Raw genomic sequence first — 13,295 nt, forward strand, 5'->3', positions numbered from 1 at the left:
TTGGCAAAAAGCAGCATCACCCCTGAGCAGCCCCCAGGGAGGCAGAGGAGCAGAGAAACCCCCCACGCTCATAAAAAGTGTTACAAACCATAGCCAAAAACAGGCTGATCAGCTCTGCTGCTTATAAATATTAAAGATCTGATTCAAGAGTTTATTTCCTATGATTTAAGTTAGTTACAAAAAAAACCTTTTTAGTTAATTTTTTTTCTTAATTGGGCTTTTTCCTCCTCCTCCCCTCCCACTTTTAATTTTTTTTTTATTTTTTATTTTTCCTAAAAAAAAAAAGAGAAATGTTCATGTATTTTAATAAAAGGTCTTTCTTTAAGATCAGACCAAGGCAGATGTGCTGCCCCATGGCACAGACATTCAAAGGCTATAACCAAACAACATAGCCACAATAGTCACTCAACAGTGTCTCTCCATTAAAAAAAATTAAAAAACCTGATGCTAGTTACAATAAAATACACATGGAAAAAAAGCATTTTTACCAAAAAACCCAAAAACAAGTTAATGGGAAAACATAAAAAAGAACTACACAGAGCTGCACTTAAGAGATCATCTGGGAATGCATATTAACCCCTTCCATGGAGAGGAAAGGTGGAATTATGGAAACAAACCTAATTATGTGTTTGTATTAAATACGAAGCTTTCTGAGAGGCTCTGGTAAAAATTCAGTTTTCCTACAATAGTGGGCTGCTGGAGGTTCCAGTGCTTTTCCAGGTCATGGAGGGACAGCACAGGAGCATCCCTGTGCAAAATAAAAATGTTTAGTCAACTGAGTGGCCTTTTGGTTGAGATCCCAGCAGGTTACTGCAATCCACCTGATGTAAAAATCCAATGGACATGCTGGTAAGGAACGTCACAGGAAAGCTCAGCTGCTGGGCAGGTCTGAGCTGGTGGCATTTCTCTGTCCTGCTGGTCTATTTCTGTCACCACACATCTCTAGCACCAGGGTTTCTGGAGCCAGCAAACCACCCTTGAGCTGCTGACACAGGCAACAAAAATGTCCTCAGCCTACCTGGAATTGGTTCATGCACTTCAGCAGTGACTACGAATCCGGTCCCTGTGGCTAAAACAAAACTAATCTGGTCTGAAACAGTAAAAAGTCTCCAAACAGCCACCAGACAAAGGGGTGCCTGGAGGGAACTAACCTCTGCATCCAAATTTCCTTCATAAAGGGCTTTGGCTCACCCAAGGGCAATTCTTCTAAGGCTGCTCAGACCTGGAACATGTTGGCTGCATCAGCAGTGAACATTGGTCACTGAATTTTGGGGCTTGGCTTGCTCTAGGTCCAATAGAAATTTTTTTTTCCTCTTTTCTTCTTTTCATACAAATATACAAAGAGTGTAAAAAAATTTAAAAAGTGAACTTTGCTGATTAAATGACAGACAAAGTTCCTGCACATTCAGAGATGGGCAGTGTGAAGCCCTCCAGGCAGGAGCCTGGCAGAGCTCCCATCAGGGAGGACGGCTTTAACCAAGCTGGGTCAGTGAAAGAGCAGGGGGACCAAAGGCATGAGCTAGTCATTTCAAACCACCTCGATCCTCCCCGTGATCTCAACTCTTCCTCTGGAAAGCACGTGGAAGCCCCTCTTGCCCACTCTAAGTCCTTCTGGAAATAGTCAAAAATTTGTTATCACCTAAATAGAAAAGAGGAGAAACACAGACTCTTTGCAAATGGCCCTTTGATCTGTATTAAAAACAGCTCTCAAAGTTCATCAAGAGTTAGAATTAGTGGGGCACGGGTGAGGGGCAGTTTAGATACGGGATGTAAAATATTAAAAAGTGCTCTGCAACTAATTTTCTGTTTTCATGTGTGCATGTGCGTGTGTGTGCACGTCCCTACAGGTGCACAGCCACGCCCATGCACACACATATATACATATATATATATACACATACATATATATGTACGTATGTATAAAGTTAAAAAGTTCTCTAGGATATGATCAGAACGAGTGTCCCTGGAAGGTCACGACTGCAGAGAGTGGGGCCTGTTGGGGTGGCAGATGGGGCACTCGCCCTCCTCAGCGCACGTCTCGCACAGCACCGCGTGTTGGCACGGCAGCACCACCCGGTTCTCCTCCTGACACTTAAGGCATTTCACTGACTGCATCTGAAATACCGCCTGCAAGAGAGGGCACAGGGCACAGCATCAGTGTCACACACAGGGCAGGGAGGGCTTGCAGCTGTCTGCCCTGCTCATCTCCTGAAGCAAAAGGAAAGCAGCACACTCTGATGCCTTCCAGGACCTTTAGGATCAACAGAACAGCTTTGATTGATTTACACACCGTACTTTAGGCACAAAGATGGAATTATCTTCCTGTGAGCCAGCTAGAGCTCACTTTGATTATATCTACCCAAAGTGCTCTGACAGGCTTCAGATTTCTGAGTCTAATAAAGAAAAGGGGAAAAGCTGTGACCTGTAGGAGCAGAGAGGGCAGAGCCCTGCCCTGCCAGGCCCTGGCACTCACCTTGTCCACTTTCTCCAGGTTTGCCCGCAGCTGTTTCTGCAGGGTGTAGAGCGACGAGAGTGAGAGCGTCTCCAGGTCAGAGAAGGAGCGCAGGAACTGCGGGTCCTGCCCGGTGTGGATCCTCTCCAGCTCCTCCTGCAGTTTCTTCACTTGCAGCTCCAAGGCTTCCCTCTGCTCCCGGGCCAGTTCACATTCCATGTTAGCTGTGTTGGCGCGATCATTTGCTTCCTCTGCCTCCTTTTTCCAAGCATCACAAGCCTGCAAGTCCCAACAAAGAGGGTAAAAGAAGCAGTCTGAAAACTTGGTCTGTCTCCAAAGAGAAACCCAGGCAAAACTATCAATTTCCATACACTCCTCACACCAGGTCTGACCAATCTGGCCTGTTCCCGAATTCTGAAACATGTTTGGAGCCTTACATCAAGGCACTGCTCACTCCACAGATCCCATCTGCCTGGGCTGTGGTTCTACTCATCTGGCTCACAGCACTCAGGGGATGAACTTTGCATTCTGATAAAGTGTTGTGGATCAAAGGTCTGAGTCTGTCAAACACTTCAGGGCATCTGCTGTGACATCTGGCCTTGCAATTCCAGCACATGAACGCACCAGGCCAAGTGATTTGGTGATTTCCAAGGGAGAGGAAAGAATGCTGAGAACCTGTAAAACCTACAGCTCTGTCCATCACCTCCATGTCCAGAAAGAGCCTGTTGAAAGGCTGACACCCTCTACTCCTTTCCACTCCCTAATCCCAGGATTTGCTGAAGTACCTGCTTGGCTTGTTTCCAAGACTCTTCCCACTGCTTTATTGTGCCATTGGCCTCATCCAGCTCTTGTCGCAGCCGTGCCATCTCCGCAGCACCTGGACCTGACAGAAATGCAGGTGAGGTACTGGGCGAAAAACTCCCCGAAGCAAAGTGTTCCCATATGCTGCTGTTCATCCCATTTAAACCTGTTTCACAGGGAAATAGAGAGGGTTATGTCACAGGTGCTGGCAATTTCCCCATTTCCTCCCTAACCCTGTGACATCCAGGATTCAAAAATGTGCAAACAGGATAAAAAGTTCATCTTAAGAATCAGTTTCATCCCCCTGCACCCAGAGTCCATCACAGAGAGACTTTATAGGGAAATTTCACAGCATTAGGCCTCATCTTTAGTGATGCAGGGAGGAACCATGACACTGAGTGGAGGCAACTCTTGAATCAATCAGGCTGTTTTTAGAAGCATCACTTTTACAGCAGAGCTGTCAGCTTGAATGGCCCTTCTTTCAGGGGAACTCCTGACTTGCTTCTACCTCCCAATTTTCAGTGCAGCACAGCCACCAGAGTTGGTTCACAGAGCCCAGGTGGTGGTTCCTCCCACCCACCACCCTAATAAACTTCTGCTTTTGTCTCCTCAGTGTGGGGCTGAGAAAAGGAGCCTAACTTCCAACAGTGACACAAAAATGCTCCAAGTCATTACTGTTTCCATACACAAGGAACAGAACTGGAAAATCCTGTTTATAAACAAGTACAGACAATAGTATCTGTATGTGCTTCATCCTCTGCAGAGTTCTAGCACTGAGCTAGAGAGCAGCATCAAAGAAACATAATTAGCCATTTCCCTATTTTAGCTTGTTCAAATAAACTTTCTTTTCAGGAAGAAATTCAAGGCTTAGGAGACAAAGGAGTAGAATATCAGTTGTAGACAAAACTGGCTATTTTTCCAGAGTCCAATGTTCGTACTCTTTCAATAACTTTCACCTAAAGTAGGTACCCACACTTTGCATTCAGGGGAAAACTAGCAGGAAAAGGTAATATTGAGACACAGTGTGGACTCTCACCCACACAGTTTGCTCCAGTTTGATGTGGGAGTCATTTTCATGCAGTGGTGCTCACCAGTGGCTGGGAATATTCCTAAATCAAGCTGCAATTGATAATTATGATCTCACAGCAGCTAAACTGGGTCTGCAAGTGAACCCTGGAATCAACAGCCTCTCACTGAGGTCTATCCCAGCACCACTGACTGCCCAGACAAGACACAAAAAGGGAGAAAACTGTCTTCACCACGGGCTTCGGCACATGAACTCATTCAGCAGAGCAGCAAGGGATCTTTGCTGGCTCAGGCCACTTACCACAGATCCATTTCAGCTGCTCTGAAGGGTGCTCAGTTGAAAGCAAGAAGTTTTAATGGAATCCCAACTCACATTTTATTTTTCAAACCTTAGTTTTCATGAATGGGAATCCAGCATTAAGCAGAATGCTGGCAAGCCACAAATTCTGCCACAGTGCTGACCAGGCTGATCTTGTAATTTGTTTTAACTCCCTCTTTCCATCTGCTGTTTTCATTTCACATTGGAAGTATCAAGCCCCTTTGGGCAGAAAAGCCTTCTCTGCACGTTTTGCACCTAACAGAGTGGAAACCAGCCCAGAACTAGGTATTTTTAACTCAATTTCAATACAAATAAGTGGTAACTACACACTTGACATGTTATGTGCATTCACTAAGTTAAATGGAACAGATGATTGCCAACTGCTAAGATACTATTTAAATATCTTCTCAAAACCCCAGCAAAGGATTTGTTGTGTTTAAGGAAAAATATCTTTTATAAATAAATTATGTAAATGCATTTGTGAATTTCCTGCAATTTTTGGCTTTTTATTTATATAAATACACAGTCAAGATAAACATAACTCATTTCTTCCGAAACAGCAATTTTTCCTTTCTTTACAAAAACTGGGACAAACAGCCAGCCTCAACCTAATTAAGAACAGAGATGGCCTCTGATGTCTTTTATTACAATAATTGTAAAAGCTGTTAAAGCCTAACAAGCAGCAATGGCAAGCATGGAAGCATGGGCTTGGGCTGTGCAAACAAGGGATGCAGTTACACAGATAAGTGCATGCAGAAATAGCTTACACAAGCATGTAATAATTTTATTAGGTTAAGCTGAATATTAAAGATTAAAGTGTATCTCAGATTTTAAGAGGTATTTATGTCTAGCATCAATAAAGAGAATTAATATTTACTGTTACAAACAGAAATGAGCTGAACTGGTGTCCCTGTAGCCTGGAGGCCAAACAGTTCAATTTCTCAAGGTATTCCCATGTCTTGATAATAAAACAGATTTGTCTGCTAAATTTCCTGTTCTTCCTGACACAGCTGAAGCTCCAAAGTAATTTTTTCTTCCTTCAGTCCCTCATGCAGGAAAAAGATCCTTGAGGAAGGGAAGGAGCAAAGGGGACAAAACTGAAACACGGACTTTTTGGAAATCCCACACTGCAGAACTCGTGCAGAGTGTCAAAACAGGAGAAAAAGTTCCAGTGGCCCAGGCCTGCTCTAGAGCTCCCAGAAGCCAATCTGGCCCACAACCAGTCCCAAGGGCAAACTGCAATCCCTACCTAAACTAAGCCAAGCTGAGGACCCAGCTCTGAGTTTTATGTGAAATCTCAGCAAAGCACCACTTTGCTGGTACTGGAAAAGGCAGAGCTGTTTTCCCTGAAAGAAATCATCAGAGCAAGGCAATTAACCTATCTGCCCCCTTTTCCCAGCCTAGAAACAAGGGAAGTAGAAGGAATTGCTCCCTTGCTCATGAGGCATTAGCTGACTTTTGGTGAAACAGCTTCTAGTCCCGTTGCTGTTCTCATGGGAAGAAGAGATACATGGCAGCAGTGAAATAACATATTAAAATTAAAGCCAACTGAAAAGAAAATACTTACATGGCACAGACAGGCATGTACATGGGACACACACACTGTGCATTTACCTAATGATCCATGAGAAGCTGATGTCCCCAGGAAAGTGTTTTCTGACTGGCTTAAGTGTCCCTGGGGCTGATGGAGGAAATGCGATGAGAGGCTGACCGGTGGAGAAGGAGAGGCGGAGTGAAAGGAGGCAGAGCTTCCAAGGGACCCGGGGATATTTACAGGAGCAGAACTTTGCAGCAAACTCCCACCTGGACAAAGAACACACAGAGAGGATGGCTATGTATGACCATGAGGTGTGGACACAGGCAGGAGTTCAGAGCAGGAGGTGTCAGGTTCCCTTTCTTCTCCCTGAGCCCCTCGGGATTTCCTCCACTTCTCCTGAGGTTTCATTCCCCTCTCAGCCTTTAAGAGGAGCACTGAAGCTGCCATCCCATGACCCACATAGGTTAAGACCCTCCACAAGTCAATGGATTACTCTTTCAGTGGCCAAGGAACAAAAGGTTTTCTGAGCAGAGCTCGGTCCCTGTCAATCTAGAGAAGATGAATTTGGTATCTCATTAAATACTTTGTCAGGAAAAATTCACTTCTAAAACATGTGCCTCTGCTTTTATACTTCCAAACAACCTGAAGTGAGTAGACCACCTTGATCTCAACCACTAAAAACCAGTGACTAGCTGTAGTTACACATACCTGAGTACCTGGATCTATCAGTAATAAAAAAAACCCAAATAAACAAAAGCCTAACCACAAAAGACATCAACTTCCCTTACACCAGAGATTGTTCTGCCTGCCCCTCACAGATTTAGGGAGATCTCAGCCCTGCTCTCTCCTCATCTATATCCCTCCTTAGAAGGTCACCAGGTAACACCCAGGCCTGCTGTGAAGAGAAGGAGAAGGGGAGGATCCCTAAGGCACTGCAGGTGAGGAGCAGCAGCAGCAGGGCTGGCAGCAGCCAGGGACAGTAAACCTCCAACAGGCTATAATCTTTGGCAGGAAAGTGGAAATTATATTCTTTCCACAGGTCCTTTCCTACCTCAATACAGCTCCAGGCAGTGCAGTTTCCTTGGAAACCTTCCTGTTCAAACAGCTGCTTTACACAGCAAGGGTAGCCAGAAACTACAACCACTTCCAAAAAAGTTATGAGATGTTTCTTTTTTCCCTGGACACCCATCAGAGACAGGTAGAAGAGGCCTTAGCCTACCTCCATGTATCAAAATGAGACAGACATTACAGGAACCAAAAATCAGCAGACCATGATGACACTCTGACAGATGGATGGCATTACCAGGTCAGTGAGTTTCCTGTTACAGCTAGGGAGAGTTTTCTGCTTAAGATGCAAATTGTTATAATTTGGCCTGATTTGAAATGCATCAGATGCCTTCTGGAGTCCACTTACACATTTAAAAAAAGAAAAAAAAAAAAGAAAGAAAAAAAGGAGAAAGGAAAAAAAAAATCAGGCAAGTCCCATTCAGCCTCAAGAAACATCCCCAAGACAGCTGGGCCCAATGGCAACAGCTCAGCTCTGCTAGTCAGTAAGGGCAAGCTCTCACTTCAAAGATGCTCAGGGCTTGCCAGAGTTTGTTGTAATTGCTGTTTTAACCAATGTCATTTTGGGACTGGTTTTAGAGCTTGGTTGGGCTGGCTCCACTGAGGTGACTGGGCAACACTGCTTGGCAGAAGATAAAGAAAGCTCTGTTGCTTTCATGTACCTATCATGATGCCACTCGTGTGGGGCACTGTGCTGCTGTCAAATGTCTTCTCCAGGGCAGCCACTCCGAATTCATTCAGGTCCAGGTCATCCAAGGCAGACTCTGCCAGACACAGAGGTACCAATTATGTTATAAAGGACCAACAACTTCAAGAGATAGGATGGCCCAAAGAGCCTACATGCAGAGGAGCCTGTGCTTGCTACCTCTCAGGGCCCTACTCTCCATCCTCTTCTCAGATGGTTTGGCAGAAGTGTCATGGACAGCTTTTCAGTTCAGGTTCTTTAACCTGACCTGTTTCTTTTTGTCTTAAAGTATTCCCAAATGGTATATGAAAACATAAATCTGATTTATTAACAGCAGATCCCATAAGTCTTCCCCAAACTGCTCTTTTAAGTCTGTCCCTTATGTACAGGAACACTGGCTTATGGCATGTCTGGGTCTGGTTTGTGCTCTGTCCCTGCTTTCCTGAAAAGCCACTTGGAAGAGAAATACCAGGAGAAGGGAATACTTGAAAAACATCTCTGAGGTTTTCATATTGGGTAAAATAAAGCTTATTAATTCCTGAAACTGTTATATCTATTTGAACATGCCTCATCACTAATGATGATCAATATAATTCCATCCCACACATGCCCACTCATTTCTATTATTATTTTTAACAAATTAGTGAGATCACCTCAGAAACATTACATTTAATTTAAAAAAGGAAAAAAAAAAAAAAAAAAAAAGGAAGAAGAAAAACAGGTGACCAAAAAGCCTGTGCCTATCTAAGAGTGACTCCACTCTCTGGACTCTCCTGTTTTCCTTTCTCTTACAGCCTCTGTCCAACACTCTGCAAAGGGCAAAGTCCTTACAATCTACCTGGTGGTAGCTCTGGCTATAAAATTGTCATTTAAAACTGAGGGGTTGTAACTGTGGAAAATGTCCCTGTGATTTCCTGCCTAGTCCAAGACCTCTTTGTCACTTTGACAAAGCTAAAACTAAGGCCCTTTTACACCATGTGACATTCTGAGTGAGTGGCTCAGAGGCCTTCAGTTGGTCCCGTGAGTGAATTTCATCCCAAACGACCTGCAGGAACATCAGATGTGTCACAGTCACAGAACAAGCTTCAGGAATCTGCCAGCACTGACAGACATGGAAAACTGGAGGTCACTGGAACACCCACGTTATTCCAAGTCTCATACCTGGAGATCCATGGCTGAGGAAGCCCTAATTTCATAAGTGAAAAAGGCAAAGTTACCTATGACAGACTCAACGGTGTCACTGGTTGGATAGAAGGGAAGGGCATTGGCATTCATGCCTGGAATGCTGCTGGTGCCGGCGGGGCTCGGGGGGGTTGCAGCCAGACTGGAGGTGATACTAGAGGAGATGCTGGATGTCAGTGGGCTCCCCACTGGGAGAATGCCCAGGATGTCCTGAAACAAGAGTGTGGAAAGCGAAAGAGGTAGGAAATAAAACATCTTTATAGAGCAACCCCTTCAGAAATGTGCAGGAAGGAGCCAAATGCCAGCAGCAAACCTGTTTCCTGCCTGCTTCCAACCTGACAGATGGCTACTGCTACCACTGGGCTGGGGGCAGGGAGAGATTAACAGCTTTTCTTTAATTTCTGTTGACTGTTCTCCATTCTGTGTCCCCCCTCCCCTCCCCAGTATTCTAAACATCTTTCAGGCTGCCCCAGAATTAACTCCTGTGACCCACAGGTTGCATGCAATCACAGCCATGGGCCACACAATCACTCTCTCAGACTTAGGTCAGCACACGACTTAGAACCTGATATTAAATTCCCTTTGCCAAATCCTTGAACTTAGATGACTCCAGCGATCCATTCCAGCTCAATTTTCTGTAATTTGAAGACTCTCTCCTGCACAGTCCAGCCCTATGAATCTACCTTGAATTCACTCAGGTCTAACTACTCCCAAATAACACCTCCAGCAAATTATGCCATCTTCATAAAGTAATCCCTCCAGCTGAGCATCCCTAATGGTGTCTGGACTGTTATTTACTCCCTGCAGAGCTGTCTGGATCCACAGATTTCTCTGTGGTGCTGGAAGCCCTGAGCTGGGTTCAGAGCCCTGCCAGCAGTTCCATACCTGTTTGGGCTGTAACAAAGGTTGTTCCTGGCTCCTGTGTTCCAGGGAGTGGGACTTCATTTTTGCTTGCTGCAGTAAAGAAAACAAAAAAAAAGATAAGCAGAGGGATTATTTAGCAAAATTAAAAATGGCTGGCTGCTGGCTTTGGAGAGGCCATGGGAAACACAGTCCAATCCTCTCTTGGGCTGCCCAAGGCACTGGAGAATTTGGGGAGAGGAATAACACAGCAAACTGAAAACATTCCAAGTAATTTGCTTTCTGTATAGCAAGACATCACCCTTAGAATTATGCAGAGACTTGTCACAGTGACATTTGCCTTTAATGCTGCTGTAAGACCCCTGATAGCACAAAGGACATCCTAAGAACCAAGATCAAAACCAAATTACTTTGCCTTGCTATAACTAACTCATCAGCCCTACTTCATCTAACACCCAGAAAGGGCCAGAAATGGTGGGAGGCACTCTGCATTGTCATATTATGCAAATATTTTTCAGTTTGGGGAAAATAAAAGTATGTAGGTTATGTTTTCCCTCAAACCTTTCCAGCTCCCAGCTAGAACTGCAAAGTAAAACACAGTGATAACAAACCAATTTTCAAAGCAACATCATCAAACTAACTTTACCAAAAATCCTCCTCTCATCCAATAACATAAGAGCTCAAAGGTAGAAAACATAAGTGAGGCCAAGGCTGTCTGGAATTGCAAAACTGCATGAATGCCAACACACATTTGGAATCTCACTATCCAGGCTAAAAACTCAGCTTAAGGTCCTTCCTGCATTATATCTTTAATGGATATCAACTCTCTTGCCTTGCAGCATCAGTCAGTTCTGCTGGGATTCAGCTGGGACGTGGCCTCAGGAGCCTGTCAGTGACAGTCTGTCTGCAGGCCTTGCTCCCTTCCTCCCGTGCTGTGACATGGCATAGGGAGATAAATCCCACCCTCTGGGCACAGAGAGGCAGCAAAAAAGTGCTGGGAGTCAGCCCTGCCTGTTTACTCACTCCCCAACCCCCCCAAGTGTGAAACACAGGCATATTCCAGCCATACAGCAAGCCTGGTTTTTATCTCAAATCCAGGCAGGCACCATCTCTGCAGGAAACTGAGGCATGATGTGCACCAGCAGCACATGAGGCACCACCCTGAGCTGAAGTGATACCCCTTGACTTCTTGGCTGAACAGTCTCATGCCAAAGATAAATGAGTGCTGGAGAGGAGTGACGTAACCAGACGGGCAAAAGAGCAGTGCAAGAATTCCTCCCTTGGTTTTACTTCATTAAATCATTTTCTCTGCTCAGCTCTATGCCTGTGGGCAGACAGAGAGGTCACAGCCTGGCAGACAGGCAGCTGGGAGATGGACACAAAGATCCCCCTGCAGCATTCTCTCACACTTCCCTGAGCATGTTCACAACACAGGAGCCCATGATGGGCTGGCTCTGCTCTGTGAGTGTCTGATAAGGCTGCTGCTGCATTACCCAGCACAGCCCTGCCCTGTCTGACACTCCTCTGAACACAAAATGTGCTATCTCAGACGTCAGCAGTGAGGGGAGGGCACACAGGCAGCCATGCCCCCACTGAGAGGCTTCCTGCCAGCCTGGGGAGCTGGCTCTGCTGCAGTTAAGTCTTACTGGAAGTGCTTTTTTTATTCTTTAAGGAGGAGAAAAGTGAACATATTTCCAAGCCAGCCCTAATTCCCAATACCTGGAATTCACACAACACAAGGGAAAAATAGAGCAAACAAAATGTCACCACTAAGGCTGTCTCCTTTAGCTCTGAATAACATTACAAAGGGCACACATAGAGACAGACATTCAAAGGACAGGCTGAAATTCTCCAGCTCACTCTGCTGCAGTCAGGGAAGAGAACAAGGGACATAAATTGAGTGAAACGAAATGTTTTCTGACCAGCATGGAACAAACCTACTGTGTTGTGTGTCAAGACTTGGGAACACCTCCTGGTCGTGGCATTCAAGTCCTTCCAGTGCAGCCAGCATTTTTCCAGCTTGCTAAATCTTCTGGGACTTGGGAAAAGTATTTTTAGCTTTAACTGCTGGCTCAGCCTTACCATAAACTATGTGGAATCTATTAAGACTGAAGGTGGATTTTTCATTCTAATAAGATAGAAACTATTTGTATAAATTCTACAGGGGAAAAATGACAAGGCCATTGCAGAACTGAGCCAGAGTGTCTCCTCTGATGTTTTCACACAGGAGCTAACAAAGTTAAATGTCTCATTATTGGTCTAATTTACAGGGTATTTGAGAATCTCTGGTGCCCACTGCAGCCAAAGGGAGTTACAGTAGAATTTTAAAAGTAAGTAATTATAGATTAAAATAAAATTAAATCAGGACACTTATGAGACACCTAATCTTGTGTGTAGAAGCCTAGCATAAGGCAACTGTGATTACTTCTGTCTATACCTTAATAGCTATTTATTCCTATTTAACACAGATTTTGCTTAATTAAAGCACATAATTAAGCAGTTATGTGAATACAGTATCTTTGTAGCACAGATCTGACTTCAGATACAAACGCTCATCATCTGCCCCTCCTTTTAGAAGTCCTATTCATGCTCCATCCCCTTTCTCCTTGGCTTAGGCTTGCTGCCCATTTTCTCCAAAGCAGCGCCTCCTTGGCACTCTGCCTCTGCTGGCAGCAGTCAGGGGTTCTCTCAGTCCTTCAGGTCTGGGTTCACTCCTCCTTTGCAGCAGAGGCCACAGAGAAGGAGGACACGTTTTTCCTTTTGTTTCTAAACAACTGTTACAAGCTGCTGTGCCTGCAAGAAGAGCCAAGATCACAGCATGCTCTGCTCTTTACCCCCAAAGATGTGTTGCATCAATCTGCAGTTTCCTAAGGCACAGACAAAGGCAGCATTGATAAGGGAGCACACATGCATATAGCTTAATCTGGATTTGTCACTGCATCATTTTAATTAGACTAAACAGTGCTCAAGACTGGCCCTGCTGCAAAGCTTGGCCATATTTTCCCAAAGCCATAAAAATAAATAAAACCCATGGAGTCTGCTGCTAAATTCAACTACTTTATGCAAGACCTTGTCTGGACAGGATATTTCCACAGTTTTCTCCCAGCAGTACAGGCTCATTAAGACTGACTTCTTTAATGTCACAGACCAAAGTGAAAACATGGTCAGGCTGAAAGCAGCACTTCTTGTCCTCTCTGTTCTCAGGCAACACAGACCTGGTATTCTTATGCCTTTTTATACTCTTGTCCAAAAGAACTTGTAGGAGATACTTTTGCAGGCACCTCCTCATACAAGTAGCTATTCCCCTCCCCCTAAACCAAGATAAAATTACAAATCCAGTGAGAAATAAAAACTGAAATAAAAACCC

General features: G+C 44.7%; 1 protein-coding gene across 4 annotated transcripts in view; it reads right to left on the reverse strand.

The window, feature by feature from the left end:
- Positions 1-288: 288 nt before the first annotated feature.
- UNK (unk zinc finger) overlaps positions 289-13,295 on the reverse strand; it is a 42,416-nt gene continuing 29,409 nt past the window's right edge. For 2 of the 4 annotated variants that reach the window (XM_059864772.1, XM_059864773.1), the window contains 7 exons: positions 9,953-10,021; positions 9,103-9,277; positions 7,863-7,964; positions 6,213-6,401; positions 3,238-3,419; positions 2,474-2,731; positions 289-2,127 (listed from right to left, as the gene is read on the reverse strand). In XM_059864772.1, the coding sequence (XP_059720755.1) occupies positions 1,972-2,127; positions 2,474-2,731; positions 3,238-3,419; positions 6,213-6,401; positions 7,863-7,964; positions 9,103-9,277; positions 9,953-10,021 (1,131 nt within the window). In that variant the 3' untranslated portion in view covers positions 289-1,971. The remainder of the gene's footprint in view (positions 2,128-2,473; positions 2,732-3,237; positions 3,420-6,212; positions 6,402-7,862; positions 7,965-9,102; positions 9,278-9,952; positions 10,022-13,295) is intronic. The other 2 variants (XM_059864774.1, XM_059864776.1) reach the window with 2 other exon arrangements.

The sequence above is a fragment of the Haemorhous mexicanus genome, chromosome 20 (assembly GCF_027477595.1).
Source record: "Haemorhous mexicanus isolate bHaeMex1 chromosome 20, bHaeMex1.pri, whole genome shotgun sequence".
In the NCBI taxonomy this organism is placed as follows: domain Eukaryota; kingdom Metazoa; phylum Chordata; class Aves; order Passeriformes; family Fringillidae; genus Haemorhous; species Haemorhous mexicanus.